Here is a 19079-nt window from a genome sequence, read left to right on the forward strand (position 1 = left end):
TGGGGTATGATTTTCATTTAATTTTAAATGAGCATAATTTATTCACAGTTGATATTTTGATCAGCAACATTTATTAGTTTGCAGTGGTTAATGTTTAATCTGTTGTTTCAGTACACATTCTTCTCTGCTGAAGTAACCTGTTTTGTTCCGCGTATGTCTTCCGATCGCTTTGTGTAAAGAGCGGACCCAAATGTAAGTTTTTATTCAACGTTCATGGTCCCCCAGCGTCCGCCGTAACACATCCCGCTCTCAACTCGTTCTAACAAATTTAAAACATGCTGCCTTGTGAAGCATTAATTGACAACACAGGTTTGACGACAGAGATGTCAAATGCCATTGGCTCTTGTGTGTCTCATGACCGATTGCGACGAGCTCAAGTTCGGATGTATTTTTGAATAAGATGTGACCGGTAGAGATACTAGCTAGGATGAAGATGTCACTGCATTCATGGAGAGAGAATATTTTTCCAGCGAATAACACCTTCAGTCTCACTCTGATTCTCACACAATGCTATCGTATGGTTTGGAATACTATTATAGTGCTTTTGTATCCAGTTTTTTTTTTTTTTTAAGTAAATTATTGTGACTGTACTTTTATCTGCATGTTAAATATTTTATATTGTTGAGAATTAGTTAGCTTTAGGCATAGAGGTGGGGTGGGGTGCTCATAAATATCTATATAATAGTGTAATGTAAATTATTGTGACTAAATCTACGAGTCTGTTACATGTTTTATAATGTTGAAAATTGGTTAGGTTTAGGAATGGGGTTAGGTTAGGGTATCTAAAACAGGGGTTCTCAACGGGGGTGGTACTGCCCCCCAGGGGGCATTCAAAGGATGCCAGGGGGCGCTGAGAGCAAATTAGTAGAGAGGGGAGCATTAGGTTACAAATGGGGGGTGTTTATCAGTCATAATCAAATCTATTGTCAAGTTCCTCTTGGCCACGATATGCAGAAAAGGACAGTGACACTAAGAACACGTTATCTAATAATGTTTGTTCATGACTTATTAAAAATAAAGAAAGTAGAGTTACATAAGTTTCTGAATAGCATACAGGACTGCAGAACATACACTATATTGCCAAAAGTATTCGCTCATCTGCCTTTAGACACATATGAACTTAAGTGACATCCCATTCTTAATCCATAGGGTTTAATATGACATCAGCCCACCCTTTGCAGCTATAACAGCTTCAACTGTTCTGGGAAGGCTTTCCACAAGGTTTAGGAGTGTGTTTATGGGAAATTTTGACCATTCTTCCAGAAGCGCATTTGTGAGGTCAGACACTGATGTTGGACGAGAAGGCCTGGCTTGCAGTCTTCGCTCTAATTCATCCCAAAGGTGCTCTATTGGGTTGAGGTCAGGACTCTGTGCAGGCCAGTCAAGTTCTTCCACACCAAACTCGCTCATCCATGTCTTTATGGACCTTGCTTTGTGCACTGGTGCGCAGTCATGTTGGAACAGGAAGGGGCCATCCCCAAACTGTTCCCACAAAGTTGGGAGCATGGAATTGTCCAAAATCTCTTGGTATGCTGAAGCATTCAGGGTTCCTTTCACTGGAACTAAGGGGCCAAGCCCAGCTCCTGAAAAACAACCCCACACCATAATCCCCCTCCACCAAACTTCACAGTTGGCACAATGCAGTCAGACAAGTACCGTTCTCCTGGCAACCGCCAAACCCAGACTCGTCCATCAGATTGCCAGATGGAGAAGCGTGATTCGTCACTCCAGAGAACGCGTCTCCACTGCTCTAGAGTCCAGTGGCGGCGTGCTTTACACCACTGCATCCGACGCTTTGCATTGCACTTGGTGATGTATGGCTTGGATGCAGCTGCTCGGCCATGGAAACCCATTCCATGAAGCTCTCTACGCACTGTTCTTGAGCTAATCTGAAGGCCACATGAACTTTGGAGGTCTGTAGCGATTGACTCTGCAGAAAGTTGGCGACCTCTGCGCACTATGCGCCTCAGCATCCGCTGACCCCGCTTTGTCATTTTACGTGGCCTACCACTTCGTGGCTGAGTTGCTGTCATTCCCAATCGCTTCCACTTTGTTATAATACCACTGACAGTTGACTGTGGAATATTTAGTAGCGAGGAAATTTCATGACTGGACTTATTGCACAGGTGGCATCCTATCACAGTACCACGCTGGAATTCACTGAGCTCCTGAGAGCGGCCCATTCTTTCACAAATGTTTGTAGAAGCAGTCTGCATGCCTGGGTGCTTCATTTTATACACCTGTGGCCATGGAAGTGATTGGAACACCTGAATTCAATTATTTGGATGGGTGAGCGAATACTTTTGGCAATATAGTGTATTTGATTAAATCCGTATTCATAACTAACAGAATCAAGCAAATCTATATTGAATAGCTTAGTGCTTATAACTTTATTTAACTGATATTTACTCATATTCATATCTTTACAAAAACAATCTACTGATCTATTAAACATGCTTGTTCATGACTTTTGAAAATTAAAACAATGTTATTATAGGATTATTATCATATATGACAATATATCACATTAATAACATAAACATGATTACATGTATAATGCTTAAAACCTCACTGATGTACATTCAAATATTCATGTCATGAAACTTTGATTCATATATTTTCATATTCATATTTGGATGTACATGAGCATCTGGTATGTTCAGCATAAAATGTTTATTAATGATGTATGAAAGTTATAATAGTGTAACTAACATTCCTCTTTTTGGAAAACCAGAATATTGTCACCCTAGATGTAAATGAATTTTACAATTGAGTATTGTGCATGCAGATTATATCTGAAGTTGTGATGAGCTGGATCATGGTTTCTGTAAAAAAGATTGAGTTGATTAAGACTAGTTTAATCACTTTATGCTTTAGACATGTGTAGAACATCCGCGTTTGTATATAAGTGTCAGTACTGGGTGCTTTAAGCACAAAACATTAATGTAGAATGTAATTGTAAGATCACTGAATGAAACACTGATGACAATAAACCCCCTTATTTTCATAACTTAATTAAATAAAATTTAATAATCAGCAATATGCTGAAGAGAGAAAAAAAATTTTTTTGAAGAGAGAAAAACATGTTTTTTTTTTAAGAGAGCTTGGTTTGTTTTTATGCTAGTTGCATAGACCTCCTTGGTTCGTTTGATCTCTGCTTCCTCTGGCAAGTCATTTATGTTAGGTTGAGCAGGCCAGTGTTCCTCTTCAAGTTGAAGAAAGGGCTGACCAGACACCCAATGTTCACTTGACAGGATCTCTCCTACAGTCATTCCACGAGAGACATCATCCACAGGGTTAGAGGCAGAGTCGATGTGTCTCCACTGGTATGGTTCTGAACGCTCGTATTTTTGCAATACAGTTGGCGATGAAGGTCTGAAAATGGCGATGGTTGTTGTTTATGTACTGAAGTACAATAATGTTGTCTGTCCAGAAGAAAGTCTTAGTGATAGGAATTTTCAAGTGGCGCTTGATATGCCGGTCCAGCTCTGTAGCAACAACAGCTGCTAGTAGCTCCAGTCATGGTATGCAAGTTGGCTTGATAGGTGAAAGCCTGGCCTTTGACATTACCAGCCTGCAGGTGTTGTCAATCCTGATCTAGGAAACGGCACCATAAGCCACTTCCAAAGCATCCGTAAAGTGGTGGAACTGTAACTTGTAGGCATTGGTCTAAGACATCTTGGAATTGTCAGCGCGGACAGCAGAGGTAAGTCAGCCAACCATCTGTGCCCCTGTGCTGCTATGTCTACCGGTACCTATTTGTCACCTTCAAGCGGCACAACTCTTTAAAGATTTATTTTCCTTTGAGCACAAATGTGCTTGCATATCTTATAGGATCATAGACGGAACTGGTAGTGCTCAGCACTCCTCTCTTTGTAGCAGGTTTGTCTACTGCCTTGACATCGAATGTAAAGCAGTCTCTTCACATCCCACAGGACACTCAGGGTTCATTCTTATGGCAAATCCTCTTGATAGAGGTTTACCTCGTGCAATGACTTGGCTCAGTCTTCAGCCGGTATCGATTTCATCACCCTTTTAGAATTACTAAGCCACTTGGTCAGTCTGAAAACTCCATGAATGAGCAATAAATGTAGTTCTGAAGCAAGTGTTATGGCGGCATCTTCCGTCGGCACAGACTTCAGACAATCATCGAAATAGAAATTCCTCTTGACTGTCTCCACAGCATCATCAGAAAAGTTGTCACGGTTATCCTCTGCCACACATTGCAAGGCAAAGGTAGCAGCACTAGGACTCCAAACACATCCAAAGAGGTGAGTTGTCATGTGGTAGTGTTGAGTGGCTTATCAGGGTCATTATCTTCCCACCACAGGAAGCAAAGCACATATCTTTCTTGAAGTGGCACCCTGACCTGGTAAAATGCTCTCAATGTTGGCATTTAGAGTGATGGGTTCTTGTCTTGTAGAACTGCCATTAGCTTGTTGGTAAGGTCTGGGCCTTGGTGAATGCGGTCATTTAGTGAAGTACCCTGGTACCGTGCAGTGCAGTCAAAGATGATTCAAATCTTGCCCGGCTTATATGGATGGAACACCAGGCGGTGTGGCAGGTACTATACACATCCATCATCTCTGCTGACATCAACAACTTCCTCTGCATAGCCTTTGTGCAGAAACTCACAGATACCTTCATTGTACTTTTGTCACAGAGTTGGGTCCCTCTTTAGCTACTTTCCCAGTAGGTCCAGCCGATGTTTAGCCATTGCATAGTTACTTGGTAGTTGAGATGGGTGTTCCTTGAATGGGATAGGTAGTGTTTAGTGACCATCCTCTATGACTATTTGTTTGTTCCATAGATCCACAACTTGCTTGTCAACTACTGACAGTGCATCATTGTTCACGTGAACTAGATCATGGAGTTTCTAAAATCTTTCAACAGCTTGTTGTAGAGAGTTGTCAATTTACCATAGGTGTGGCCAATGGAACACCTCCTGTTGTGTGACCAGGTTGTCTAGACTTATGTCTAGACATAAGTCTTACGATCCCGACAGAGCACTCCCTTCATCAGGTAAGAATTCTTACGTTGAGCATCTTCAGCTCGTTGATCCACTGTTAAGGTGACTACATTGAGATTCTTGGTCTCCATGGTGTTCAGCTTAATATTCATCTTGTGTGACTCTAGCTTGAGAGCATGAACCAACTTCTTAGAAGCAAACGTACTACTGGAACCACTGTCCAGCAAAGAAAAGACATTCATGGAGAACCGTTTGTGTCTGTATGAAACCAAGACTGGCAAGATAGGTAGCGCAATCTTCCTTTGACTGGCTTCAGCACACTTTCTGGTGGCAAGTGCCTGAATGGCTTGTGGCAGGTCGGCAGCTGGCTCATCTCCAGTAGCTTGGTTAGTAGATTGGCTATTGTCGTTGCTGTTTGAAGCTACAATGGCAGAATGCAGCCAACTGTTGTGTTTTTTCCACATCCAGGCACCTTACATACCCAACTGCGAGAACAGGCTGTGCTGTGGTGGCTTTTCATGAAACAGTTGAGACAAAGTTTCTTGTGCTGAACAAAAGCACAAAGCTCTGAAGGCTTGACACTGGTTGAGAAAGTGTTCATCAGTGCACTTCGGACATTTAAAGCTTGATGCTGTCTTTGGTTTGTAAGATGTGGTAGATTCATTAGTAGTTAACACTGTTGTGAATGTCTGCCTTTTCTTACTGAAGCTTGACTTAGTACTTGAATTGGAGCTTGCTGGAGAATTCCAACTGACATGACCAAGAAGATTTCCAAAGATGGGATTTGCCCTTTTTGCAGCTTCTGACTTGACCAGACAAACTACATCGTCCAATTTTGGTAAATGTCCAGACTTAATAATCTCATAGTTTACCATCAACTATCTCTTTTTAATGTCTTCTGGTAGCTTCTACACAATTTGCATCAAAGTACGTCCACCATTCAGCTCTCCCTCGCACTTCATGTATCCCTGCAGCTGTAGAGGATGTCTGCAAACCTTTGTAACTGCTTGTTGTCTTTGATATTTTTTATAGTTAAGCACCTTGTCAACCCATGTTGGTTTCCAAAATGTCTTTTTAGAATGTTCATTGCTTCAGCATAGCCCAGCGTAGAATCAGGATTGTACAGGCAATGCGAGATGGCATCTCTAGCTTGGCCAACAGTATAGTGATGCAGCCACGTGAGTTTCTCTTGATCTGGGTCTGTCTCTTTATCAATCACAGAGGAGAACAACCTCATGAAATGCCAATACTTCAAGGGCTCTCCATCAAACTTGATAATGTCTACAGGTGGAAGGTGCATTGAGTCAATGTGTGACTGATATTGTTGCCTTGACAGCTCTATTAGTTGGCATATAGAGTCCTCGTTCACAGCTGAGAGTGATGGCCGTGAGTTAAGGGGTAGGTTACCTGAGAAAGGTGTTGAAAAGTATTTAGTTATAGTTGTCAACTCAGCATTTCGATGACTGTCCTCCACCTCAGCTTCTTTAAGTTTCAGCAAGCTCTTCAGTCCGTCCATTTTAAATTCAGTATGCTGAAGTTGTAATTTAAACATAAGCATGGAAAACTCTTGCCTTTCTTTCTGTTTGTGTAGCCCTTCAAGATGGGCAGATAGTTGGTCTACAAAGGACATTGGAGGCTTAACAGTTTCATCAAGCATTGGCTCTTCCTCTTGGAAATTGAGCGCTGAAGATTCTATGTTTGAATCCTCCACTGGCGGCTTAAAGTCCTCAAACCAGCTCAAGGCTGTATGCTGCAAGTCTTGAACATCTCAAAGGACCAATTTTAAATAGCCCTTAGAAGCATCAAGTTCGTCTTCACTTTTTAATGTTTTATAGTACATGTCATGAACCTCATGAAACCGAACCACAGCCTCATCCAGAGCAGCAAGTTTCATCTCTACCACTTTGGGCTGGTTACAGTTCATGGCTGTTGTAATCTGTGTCATCAAGCGTGTCACCTCAGCCTTTGCACCTCCACGCTGACGCTTGAGGGTTTTTTGTTGATGATCAGGGACTATACTTGACTCTGAGTCTTTGTACATGTTGTCATTAGTCTTCTAAATTCCTCATGTTTGTTTTTAATGTTACCAGTAAAGATAACATTAACAAGCAGATGTTGTTTTGGGTCTTTTATTTCCCTTGTGCAGAGCCCACAATGTATGGTTTGAGTTTGTATTTGTGTTTGTGGTCAAACTGTAAAAAAATAAAAATAAAAAAAATAACATCCAAGTTGTTTAACATAAGCGATTAATACAGTCTTATATTACTAAATTTAGCAAGATTAAAGATAAATATTTCCTTAGAAATTTTCAAAGCTTACACCGTGTTATCAAAAATCACTACAGGATTATAGAAACAGTTTTTGTGCCATATGTCTTTAAATGTTTGCTTACCAATCGAAATATGGTAAATAACATATATTGCAAGAATATGTCAACATATGTGATAGAATACAGCAGATATCCACTCAAATAACAAAGGGCAGTTGTATAACATTAGGCGATAAGGCGCTAATTGCAAGTAGCAATCTACATTTTTTTTACTTAGAAAAATCAATTTAGCTATAATATAGGGTGACCATACGTCCTTTTTTTCCCGGACATGTCCTCTTTTTAGGACCTTAAAAAAGCGTCCGGCCGGGACTTCTAAATTTGTGACAATGTCCGGGATTCGGCTTTAGCTGCATTAGGATGTGCATCTGGTCTAATAATTAATTGTGTGTGTGCGCATATTTGCATTGCTTTAACCCCTCTTTGTAAGTCCCGCCTTCTCGCACAACAATTGGTCGATTATAAGAGGCTTGCAGCAACTATTGGCCAAATTCCTGCCTGTCAATCTCTCCAGGAAGGCATCAAACAGTTGCTTGACTGTAGCAGCAAATGACATCTGAGTGGAAATAATGCCCAAAAGAAAGTGCAAATTTACAGAAGAATTGCACAAATAATTCCCATGCTTTCGTCCAGGTCGTGATCCGTGGGAAGCAGAATGTATGATATGTAAAGCTGGCACTTATGTGTCAGTTGCTAATAAATGTGCAATTGATTTAGAAGCACACATTAGCTCTACGAAGCATAAAGGGTCAGCAAAAGGTGAAAGTTCATCAGGTTAATTAACGGACAACTTTTTGCAACCAGGTAAAATTATCATCACATTGCTTCATTTTCCATGGCCATTCAAAATTATAGTACTAGTTAATGAAGCTACACTCATGGCATCAAATATTTTGTATATGTTATATATATATGTTATGCTAACAGAGTGTCTTTTTCACTGTATTAAAGTTTGCATTCATAGTAACACTGTGTTGAACCATATTATTCCACCCCACCCAACCTCAATCGCATTTTTGGCAACCGCAGTCCTACCGAGGCAGATCGCTTGACTGGTTACAGCTACGGTCAGTCGCGCGCTTGGCTACAGCAGTGCGTGCACAGTGAATCTGTGGCTGTGGCTTGTTTGGAAGGCTGCATCCTCCGGAGGTCGCATTTGTCGGCCGCATACATCATCGAGGCTGTCTCGTTTCAGAAAAGCAAGTAGGACACTTCAAATGCAGCCTTCGAATGTGACCTTCTTTCATGGGAATTCAGAGGATACATGAGGTGTATCCTTCGTGGGCACACACAACCCACAGTTCTTTGCTTCAACGGAAATGTCTAAAATAAATAACGCCAATTTGCCCGTAAGTATGATGTTCAAACTTTCAAAGTTGAAGTACCTCAGTAGTTGGGTGCAGAGTATATAATATGTATAATTATATTAATATATAATTAAAATAAAGTATTAGACTAAAAGTAAACCTGTAAAATCTATTTTCTTTTCTCTTTACATCATTATAACTCTCCTAAAATGTACCTCATACATTCCCTTCTAAAGGGACTTTGTTCCCTTCTCACTCAAAGCGCTCGCGCTTGTTAAAGAGTGGCGTGCTGTCATAGCAACCATGTTACGTTCTCGTTTAAACGAGGCTTGTTGAAAGGAGGACACTCGGTATACTGCAGCCTTCAAAGGACGCGTCCTCCGGAGGATGCATCCTTCCAAATGAGACACAGCCGCTCGCAGGATTGGAGCTTGAACTCTGAAGAAGAGACACTCGTGAAACTTCTCATTTTTAAACGAGCTGAATGACCTGGTACATGCATCGACCGTCTGAATGAGAGGAGAGAAAAGGGTGGAAGAGCTATGATAAATGTGTTAAAGTGAGTGATATTTATACGCGTTAAGAGTCTTTCACATGACTCGCGTCAGCGCTGCAGAATACATTGAAGTCTATGAAGTGACGTCACTTTACACCAAAGTGTTTTTCACACACGTTTTTGCTTCACAAATAATGTCTTTGAGAGTACAAAGCAACAAGTAATACAGGTGCATCTCAATAAATTAGAATGTCATGGAAAAGTTCATTTATTTCAGTAATTCAACTCAAATTGTGAAACTCATGTATTAAATAAATTAAATGCACACAGACTGAAGTAGTTTAAGTCTTTGGTTCTTTTAATTGTGATGATTTTGGCTCACATTTAACAAAAACCCACCAATTCACTATCTCAAAAAATTAGAATATGGTGACATGCCAATCAGCTAATCAACTCAAAACACCTGCAAAGTTTTCCTGAGCCTTCAAAATGGTCTCTCAGTTTGGTTCACTAGGCTACACAATCATGGGGAAGACTGCTGATCTGACAGTTGTCCAGAAGACAATCATTGACACCCTTCACAAGGAGGGTAAGCCACAAACATTCATTGCCAAAGAAGCTGGCTGTTCACAGAGTGCTGTATCCAAGCATGTAAACAGAAAGTTGAGTGGAAGGAAAAAGTGTGGAAGAAAAAGATGCACAACCAACCGAGAGAACCGCAGCCTTATGATTGTCAAGCAAAATCGATTCAAGAATTTGGGTGAACTTCACAAGGAATGGACTGAGGCTGGGGTCAAGGCATCAAGAGCCACCACACACAGACATGTCAAGGAATTTGGCTACAGTTGTCATATTCCTCTTGTTAAGCCACTCCTGAACCACAGACAACGTCAGAGGCGTCTTACCTGGGCTAAGGAGAAGAAGAACTGGACTGTTGCCCAGTGGTCCAAAGTCCTCTTTTCAGATGAGAGCAAGTTTTGTATTTCATTTGGAAACCAAGGTCCTAGAGTCTGGAGGAAGGGTGGAGAAGCTCATAGCCCAAGTTGCTTGAAGTCCAGTGTTAAGTTTCCACAGTCTGTGATGATTTGGGGTGCAATGTCATCTGCTGGTGTAGGTCCATTGTGTTTTTTGAAAACCAAAGTCACTGCACCCGTTTACCAAGAAATTTTGGAGCACTTCATGCTTCCTTCTGCTGACCAGCTTTTTAAAGATGCTGATTTCATTTTCCAGCAGGATTTGGCACCTGCCCACACTGCCAAAAGCACCAAATGTTGGTTAAATGACCATGGTGTTGGTGTGCTTGATTGGCCAATAAACTCACCAGACCTGAACCCCATAGAGAATCTATGGGGTATTGTCAAGAGGAAAATGAGAAACAAGAGACCAAAAAATGCAGATGAGCTGAAGGCCACTGTTAAAGAAACCTGGGCTTCCATACCACCTCAGCAGTGCCACAAACTGATCACCTCCATGCCACGCCGAATTGAGGCAGTAATTAAAAAAGGAGCAAAAAGGAGCCCCTACCAAGTATTGAGTACATATACAGTAAATGAACATACTTTCCAGAAGGCCAACAATTCACTAAAAATGTTTTTTTTTTATTGGTCTTATGATGTATTCTAATTTTTTGAGATAGTGAATTGGTGGGTTTTTGTTAAATGTGAGCCAAAATCATCACAATTAAAAGAACCAAAGACTTAAACTACTTCAGTCTGTGTGCATTGAATTTATTTAATACACAAGTTTCAAAATTGAGTTGAATTACTGAAATAAATGAACTTTTCCACGACATTCTAATTTATTGAGATGCACCTGTATTTAAAAACTGTCTAAATTTGTGGAGACATTGAATGTTTTTTTTTATTATTAAATATTACCTTATATGTGAAAAAAAAAAAGAATTTCACTGTATATGTGCAAATGTATAATGTGTGATAAATAAATACAATTATTAATTAGAAATTAATTAATTAATTATAATTAATTAATTACCTTATTGTTTGATCAGAGACCCTAGTTATTGAACTAATTTAAATTCACCAAGAAAACGCTTAGACCTAAACATAAACGAGTCCTTTTATTATTTTCAAAGCAACTGCAAGCTTTTTTTTCTCTCTCTCTCTCTCTCTCTTCCAAATACATGTTTTCAATGTTTATTGTGCACACCTCCCGCTTTTTAAAATCGCCCCTCTGTGACGCTTCCTGCAACTCTTGTCATGTGGAGGGCAATGCTGCACTTGACGCTGGCGTTGAACGGAGCGTTGACACCTCGACTCAATTCATGTGAAATGCGCTTTACAATGACGAAAGAACATGATTGAAACTCAAAATTATTATTATTTGTCTATTGTTGTGGTCTTTTCTGATAAAAGTCATGCTCAGCTGTTTAAATTTGTAGGAAAATGATACCGTAGATCTGCTTTGTGTTTATAATTCTTATACTGAAGTCAGCAGATTTGTAGCCATGCAAATTTTAATGAAGTAGAAGGACGTTATTGAAACACACTATTATTAGACTATTATTATTGTCTTTTTGGATGAAAAATAATGCTCAGACTAAAGGAAGACTAGATCTGCTTTGTTCTTTTAATGCTTAAACACTATAAAGTCTCTTGGTAGATTTTAGTGGTGAACATCTCAAAATGATTCAATGACTCACTCATAGCGCATAAGATGCTCAATTGGCATCTCCAGAAGTGGTCACTGAACTAATAAGTTAATCAAAATACCCTTTATTTTTGCAGTTAATTTGCTCTACTTTAATCATTAAAATCACTGGAATTGGTGCTTTTAGCTAATTATAAAAAAAAAATTAAAAAAAATGTTAGTGGACCAGTGATTCTCACCTTTTTGCCTTTCATGAGTTTGCATTCCTGTAATTTGCTGTGGCATTGCAAGAACTCATTTGCAAGAACAAATCAACAAATCAGAAAAGAAGCAAATTTGTTGTTTTTAATTACCCAATTAGCACTTTAGCCACCTGTGATCTCATTACATATAACTGAGGAGTGGTGGTGGCGTAGTGGGCTAAAGCACATAACTGGTAGGTTGCTGGTTCAATCCCCACAGCCACCACCATTGTGTCCTTGAGCAAGGCACTTAACTCCAGGTTGCTCCAGGGGGATTGACCCTGTAATAAGGGCACTGTAAGTCGCTTTGGATAAAAGTATCTGCCAAATGCATAAATGTAAATATAACTCACGCATACCTATGTGACTTGATAGTGGTGTGCCGTGGTATTTTTTTATTCATAAAAAGTGTGCCGTGGCAGAAAAAAGGTTGGGAAACACTAGTTTAGGTAAAAGCACTCTCCCCTGCAGAATGTTCATTATTAGAGGTAAAACAAATGATTCCTTGTCAAATAAGAATGATATATTAGTTTTTCTGGGAATCTAGCTCATCTATGATCAGATTTTCTGAAGCTATGGCCAGTTGTGCAGCCAACCAATAACGTTAGAGTGACAGAAGTAGGAATGCCCACTAGCGACAAGAAATACAGAGACCATCGACATCTAGCGACAAAATCGCTGACAGTGTGAACGGGGCTTCTGGTTTGCATTCTTTTTCAATAATTCAACGTTTGAGACTATCATTCCACTTATACCAAAGCTACTACACCAAGAAATTATTTGTCATGTTTTCTTCATTTAAACATTTTAGTCTGTTGAACTGCTTTCTTGCACCATGTACTGAGCATGTAAAGGTACGGTAACGGTCCACTGGCGTGGGAGAAATCTGCTCAATGCCGCTCACCACGCTGGGAAGCTGGTGCTTTGGGCCGATGTACAGCAAGTATGATTGTTTTCGGTCCACGAGCAATAATATAATTTTTAATATGTGCAATTACAGTTGGAAAGATGCCAGCGTTAATTGCGAATGCCCAACATATTAAAAAACTGTTGATTTTTTGCTTCCACAGCCATAATATTGTGACAATAAATCCAAGTATTATGACATTTATTGCCTGTAATCCTTGATCATGCATATGTTTCTCTGTTTTTGTTAGCATACTTGGCACCAATCTCTTGGAGCATGCACTTCTGATTCTCGAGGAGGAGAGGAGAAATTTGGGCAGAGTGCCCTGTCATTGATGAGGATGCATCTTTGAGGGACATGTAAATATTTTGCATGTACTGTATGGCAAGATGCTACCAGATACCTTGGTTGATAAAGACTGGATGCAGCAAACTTTCTCATGCCGTAGAAGGGAGATAGAAGATGGATTGACAGGTGCATAAAAACTCTCCAGTGTAAGTAATATCACAGATAATTTTATGTCAATTATCAGCTTAAAATACATGTTTGATTTCAGTGTAGCACATGGAACAGTAGGTTAGAACTACATTGTAATGACCAGGGGGACATGAAAATGAAAGGGGCACAGAATTTTTCTGTCACTTTGGCATTTTTATATTGCTGAAAAGTTGTTGAATAGTTTACCAAAAAAGGAAAATTCTGTCTTTTCTCACCCTAATGTAATTTCAAACCAATATGACTCTTTTCTTCTTTGTAACACAAAATGTGAATTTCAGGTGGCAGGACATAAACTAGAGTAAAAGTATTTGAAATAAAAGGTGCGATGTATTCCAAGTTTTCTGTAGTGATATGATCACTTTGATGAACAGAACATAATTAGGGTGTCTCCAGTAGGAGGAAATATTTATTTATTATTGTTAGTATTCTTATTACGTGTAACAAATTTTGTATTTTTTTTTTTTTGTTTGTTTTTTTGGTTCCTGGGTAGTAAGTGTTATTTTCTAATTGCTTATGCCTCAAAAGTATAGAAGATGGCTATTATTCCCCACAAACTTTGCTTTTGTGACCAGGACAGTGATATTTTGAAATTTAACTATTTTCCAGAACATTCCAGATAGATTCAGTTCTGAGAAACATGGAGTAACTTCTAGAACTTTCTAGAAATTTCCAGTAATATAAATAGTAGTATAAATACAGGGGCCTTAAGCCCACCAGTTCAGTTTAGTTCCAGCTGCCTCAGTGGATACATATCTGCATTTTTCTGAGATGGCATCAAGAGGCTGCAAGCATCCGGCAGACGCATTTTGCTATGTCTGCGACCAATTTATCAAGACAAGAGCAAAAAAGTACTCCATGGAAGCATCTGCTAAGATGTGTGAGGCCTACAAGGCATATTTCTGCATGGTGGATCCTTCCAAACGTCGGACTGGCAACAATGCACCTGCTATCACGTATTCTGACCTCCCTTCATCCATCGCCCCGGTGCCACACTGCCATGAGCTCCCCGTACCCACTCCTCCGGAGAGAGAGCAGCCGTCTTTAGAAGAGAACAGCAAGTCAGAGAGTGAGGAGGACGTTGTACATAAAGATGACAATTTCAGAGGTGGAGCTGAGAAGAGAAACCCATACTACCCCAACCAAAAAGACCTCAACGATTTGATTAGAGATCTTGGTCTCACCAAGTCCAGTGCCGAGCTTTTGACATCTAGGCTCAAGCAGTAGAACTTGTTGGATGAAAGTGTGCATGTCGCAGATCAGAGGAAGCGTCACCAACCTTTTTCCAGCTTCTTCACCCGTCAAGATGGGCCCTGCTTCTGCCACAATGTGACCAGTCTGTTCGAGGCAATCGGAATCACCTGTAACCAGAATGAGTGGCGCCTCTTCATTGACAGCTCATCCAGGAGCCTCAAGCCGTGCTGCTCCATAATGGTAACAAGTACCTGTCTCTTCCCCTGGCTCACTCGGTGCACCTCAAAGAGGATTACAACAGCATCAAGACCTTGCTAGATGCCTTGAAGTATGATGAGTACATTTGGGGGCTGATTCGTGAAAGTGATTTACAGTATAATCGTAAATCTCGAAAAACTACTCACTTCTAAATCTTTTGTAGTCATTTTTGTATTACTTTAGTATAAATACATGTTAATTTGGATTCATATGTTGTTTTTTTCGGACTTTATGTGTACGTTTTCTCATTGGAAATAGGTAAATTTCAAAATATCACTGTCAAAGTTTGTGGGGAATAATAGCCATTTTCTATACTTTTGAAGCATAAGCAATTAGGAAATAAAACTTACTACCCAGGAACAAAAATTGTGTTACATAGTGTTTTTATTATAATTCCTCTTCTCCATGAAACTGTCCAATAGCTAAAAAAGCCCTTGGTCAAATTTGTTCAAATTTGGCACATTGAAACTACAGGCCACTCATTACTCCCACATCACAAATGGCCCACATTTACCCATAGGTGGCGCTACAGGCCACGCCCCAATTTTGCCATTTTCAAAGTGATGGGATTTCCACCCCATTTGTCCAAAATTTCTGAAACTTGCTACACATGCCTCATTTCTCATGAGGAACAAAAAAGCCTCAAGGACCCATAAAGTCCGCCATCTTTTTCTCTACAGTGACAATTTGGCCAAAACTAAATGACTTGAAAGTTGGTACGCATGTGTGGGATATACATCTGACTAAGTAGTGTTAAATGCCAAAAGATACAATCCAATATGGCAGATCTATTTGCATATAGGTGAATTGAGAACTGTGGCACATATGTCATATGTCCTTAAATCAATGCCACATTGACCTATGGACTTGATATCTGCCACGCGTGAGGAGGATACTTAAGTATGTTACCATGTGCGATGGTGACTTAATATCTCCAAAGATAATTAAACTATTCATCGTAACCTGAAGAATAGATTTATTGTGAATTTTTGAAATATGCATGCTCTGCTAACTTTTAAGTCCAAACCTGCTACCCTTCTGTGTGTTCCTCCTAAAGTGGCACGCGCTCCGTTGTCTCACACACACCAGGGTCATAAAAGGTCCTTGACACACGTGCGAGCTTGAACAAACACACACACACACACACACACACACACACACTGAAACTAGAGACCTTGCTCAAACTTCTCCACACACACACTTTCAAATGTGTCTATAATGCAGTGCTTTCACCTAGAGACTATAAACTTAACATCCTTTCATTTCTCTCTCTGTTTATCCTTCCACGTCTGTCCCTCTCTCTATTGCTGTCCCTCTCTCTCCTTCTCTCTTTCTCTCTCTTTCACTCCCTCTCTCAATGTCTTCCTCTTCTGTCTCTTTCTCTCCCTTCTCTCTCTCTCCTCCTCTAGTCCTTCCTTTATCTCTGTCTCCCCCTCTCTCTCTCCTTCTAGTCTTGTCTCTCTGTCTTCTTCCTCTCTCTCTCTCTCTCTTTCTCTCTCTCTCTCTCCCTATCTCCTCTCTTCTTGGCCCCTGACACACACATAGGCATGAAGCCACACATATTCACCAGCACACGCACATAAATTAATCCTGTCTGTTCACCCACAGCTCTATTCTGCTCACCCCCTCTCTGTTGATCCAACATTAACCCCCCTCCCCCCCCCCCCCTTCTCCCTCTTGTTCTCTTTCCCTACCAGTGTCTCCCTACCACTCGGCCTTGCGGAACTTCCACACCCACAAGTGGCCCAGATTCGCCCATAGGTGGCACTACAGGTCACGGCCCAATGTTTCCATTTTCAAAATGTTGGCAATTCCACCCCAATTGTCAAAACATTCTGAAACTTTGTGAACTTGTCTATGTCAATTGTCCGATTGTCCACAATGTTCTGGAGGAACCTCCATCGCTGCTTGCAGCTATATTTTAAGTTGTTATTTACTATCAAATTAAAGCAATAATGCACTGAAAACCTCACTGGTTCGCATTCTGTGAACAAACTTGGAATATAGTTTAAGTAGTATTGATTATTTTTACTGTGGTTTTATGGTATTTTTATGATTTTTTTTTTGCTTTTTTTAAGTCACCATCCACTTACAAATGTATTTTTGGGTGAGTATTAAAGGGTACTTAAGTTAAAATGAAATGTGTAGTAATATTTTTAAAGCAAAATGGCTAAACATTTTTTTTATATGTATCCTATTGTATTTGATGACAAATTGTGATTCTGAGATGTTTAAAGTGTTAATTCTGTGACACTGTGAACAAAAATGTGAGAAATATTAAATTATGAAATGCTTCATGTTATTAAATAAATGTGATAATACATCAAGTTGGCTGTTTTTAATATGCTTTATTGAGTACAAATTTGCCATTCATTAGGTACAAATTGCTTGTCACTGGGGCAGTACCCTTAAAAGGCCAAATTTGCACCTTTTCCAAGGGTACATTATAGTACCATATCACTGAGGTCAAAGTTAGTCACCAAGGGTACATATTTGCCTCTTAAAAGGTACTCCAGTGTCAAGCCATTGTACCCCTTAAGGTACAGATTTTGCACTTTTTTTCTTACAGTGCACCCACACCTATCATATCACTTCTGAAAATTTGGATTTAACCACTGGAGTCATACGGATTACTTTTATGCTGCATTAATATGCTTTATGAACCTTTAAAGTTTTGGCCACCATTCACTTGCATTGTATGGAGATATTCTTCTGAAAATCTTTTGTGTTCTGCAGAAGAAAGAAAGTCATACACATCTGGGATGGCATGAGGGTGAGTAAATGATGAAAGAATTTTTTTTTTGGGTGAACTTACCCTTTAAGATCACAATACAAATAATCTTAATCATCCTAAAGATGGGTTTTATTTTCTTAAAACAAAATTTTATTTCTCAGTGCTTTTTTTGATCAGGCAAAACCTGTGTGTAATTGTTTGTTTGCCTGTGTGCATGTTAAGAGTTCATATATTTGAGTCAGTCATTAGCAAACCCTCCGTCTGCTCCTCTGAACCAAGATCATGTTTGGTGGGATTAGGATTATAAATTATCCCAGTGTGTCATGATTGGCACAGGCTGTTTCCTGTCTTGAACCCTAAATACATACTGAGTTAATGGATGGAGTAACTGATGCCCACCAACCACTGGAGGGTGCAAAACCACATCGAAAAACACACACCTGCAAACACTGGTGGATCTTCCCCAATCCATGCCCACATTGGCCAACTCTGCCTAATCCCCCTGCTGTTAAACTACACTGAGTCATGTTGGTTCTGTTTTGTTCCATGTTTTTTCTCTCTCTCTCAATCTTTTTTCACACATACACGAAGCAATCCCCTTTCCAATTGTTCAGAGATCTTTAATCCATCTTCAGATCGGCTTAATGCATTGCGGCTCTAATAGGATCGCTGGTATTAACCTCAGGGACAATGCCGCCAGCTGTCGCAGAGCCCCCTATTGGCCAGCCTGAAGTACAGGGTAAGGGGGTGTGGTGGGGCAGAATGAAGAGAGAGAAAGAGTGTTAGAAGGATAGTGTGTTTGTGCCTGGAAAGTGTTACGGGCTTTGGTCTTGCAAGAAGTAAACATCTGTGGATTGACATCAAGTGCTTTTTCTTAAGGGGACGTACAATACCACCCTATCTACAACTGGCTCTACCATTCTCATTTTAAGTTCTCTCCTTCTGAATGTCCATTTGTCTCCATTCCCCCTGGAAGTTTGAACTCTTGGGTCTGGGTGTTTGTATGGCTGATTGACGGGGTGGTAGACGGAGTCACCATGGCATTGGGTGAGGTGTGGAGCCGCGTTAAGAATGTGTGCCAACAGAATGGCCTCCTCATCTTGTCAGTGTTGGCCGTGGTTATTGGATGCCTACTGGGCTTCTTCCTGCGCTCCAAACACCTCTCTGAGCAGGTTAGTATGTGTTTCCCAAACCTGCTGAACCCCAGTAACAGTCACCCTTTCCATGTCTTCCCTATGACTTTAATTCATGGAATAGATTACTTGATTATCTACCTCAAAGTGTGAAGAAAGCTGAAGATGCTGGATCTGGTTGCTGGATCTGGATCTGAAATGTTTTCTCAATTAATAGCATGGTTCTCTGGAATTCTTGATTCTGATTTGTCAATTCTGTGGTCAGATATTTTTCTTATAATGACAGCTAAACTGTATAATTGACCATTGACCCAATCAACTACTTTCCTACATGGATTGTGTGCTAGTTTAAAGTCTCTCATATCACTCTGTGGTCTCTTTCTTCTCTCCAAAAAAATATATTCTCAA

At 40.1% G+C, this 19079-nt stretch overlaps 1 protein-coding gene across 1 annotated transcript in view; it reads left to right on the forward strand.

The window, feature by feature from the left end:
• The first annotated feature begins 18318 nt into the window (after nucleotides 1-18318).
• LOC127442474 (excitatory amino acid transporter 5-like) overlaps nucleotides 18319-19079 on the forward strand; it is a 40359-nt gene continuing 39598 nt past the window's right edge. Inside the window, exon 1 of the mRNA XM_051700536.1 lies at nucleotides 18319-18710. Coding sequence (XP_051556496.1) covers nucleotides 18576-18710 — 135 coding nt within the window. The 5' untranslated portion in view covers nucleotides 18319-18575. The remainder of the gene's footprint in view (nucleotides 18711-19079) is intronic.

This window comes from Myxocyprinus asiaticus, chromosome 6 (genome assembly GCF_019703515.2).
Source record: "Myxocyprinus asiaticus isolate MX2 ecotype Aquarium Trade chromosome 6, UBuf_Myxa_2, whole genome shotgun sequence".
NCBI classification, from domain to species: domain Eukaryota; kingdom Metazoa; phylum Chordata; class Actinopteri; order Cypriniformes; family Catostomidae; genus Myxocyprinus; species Myxocyprinus asiaticus.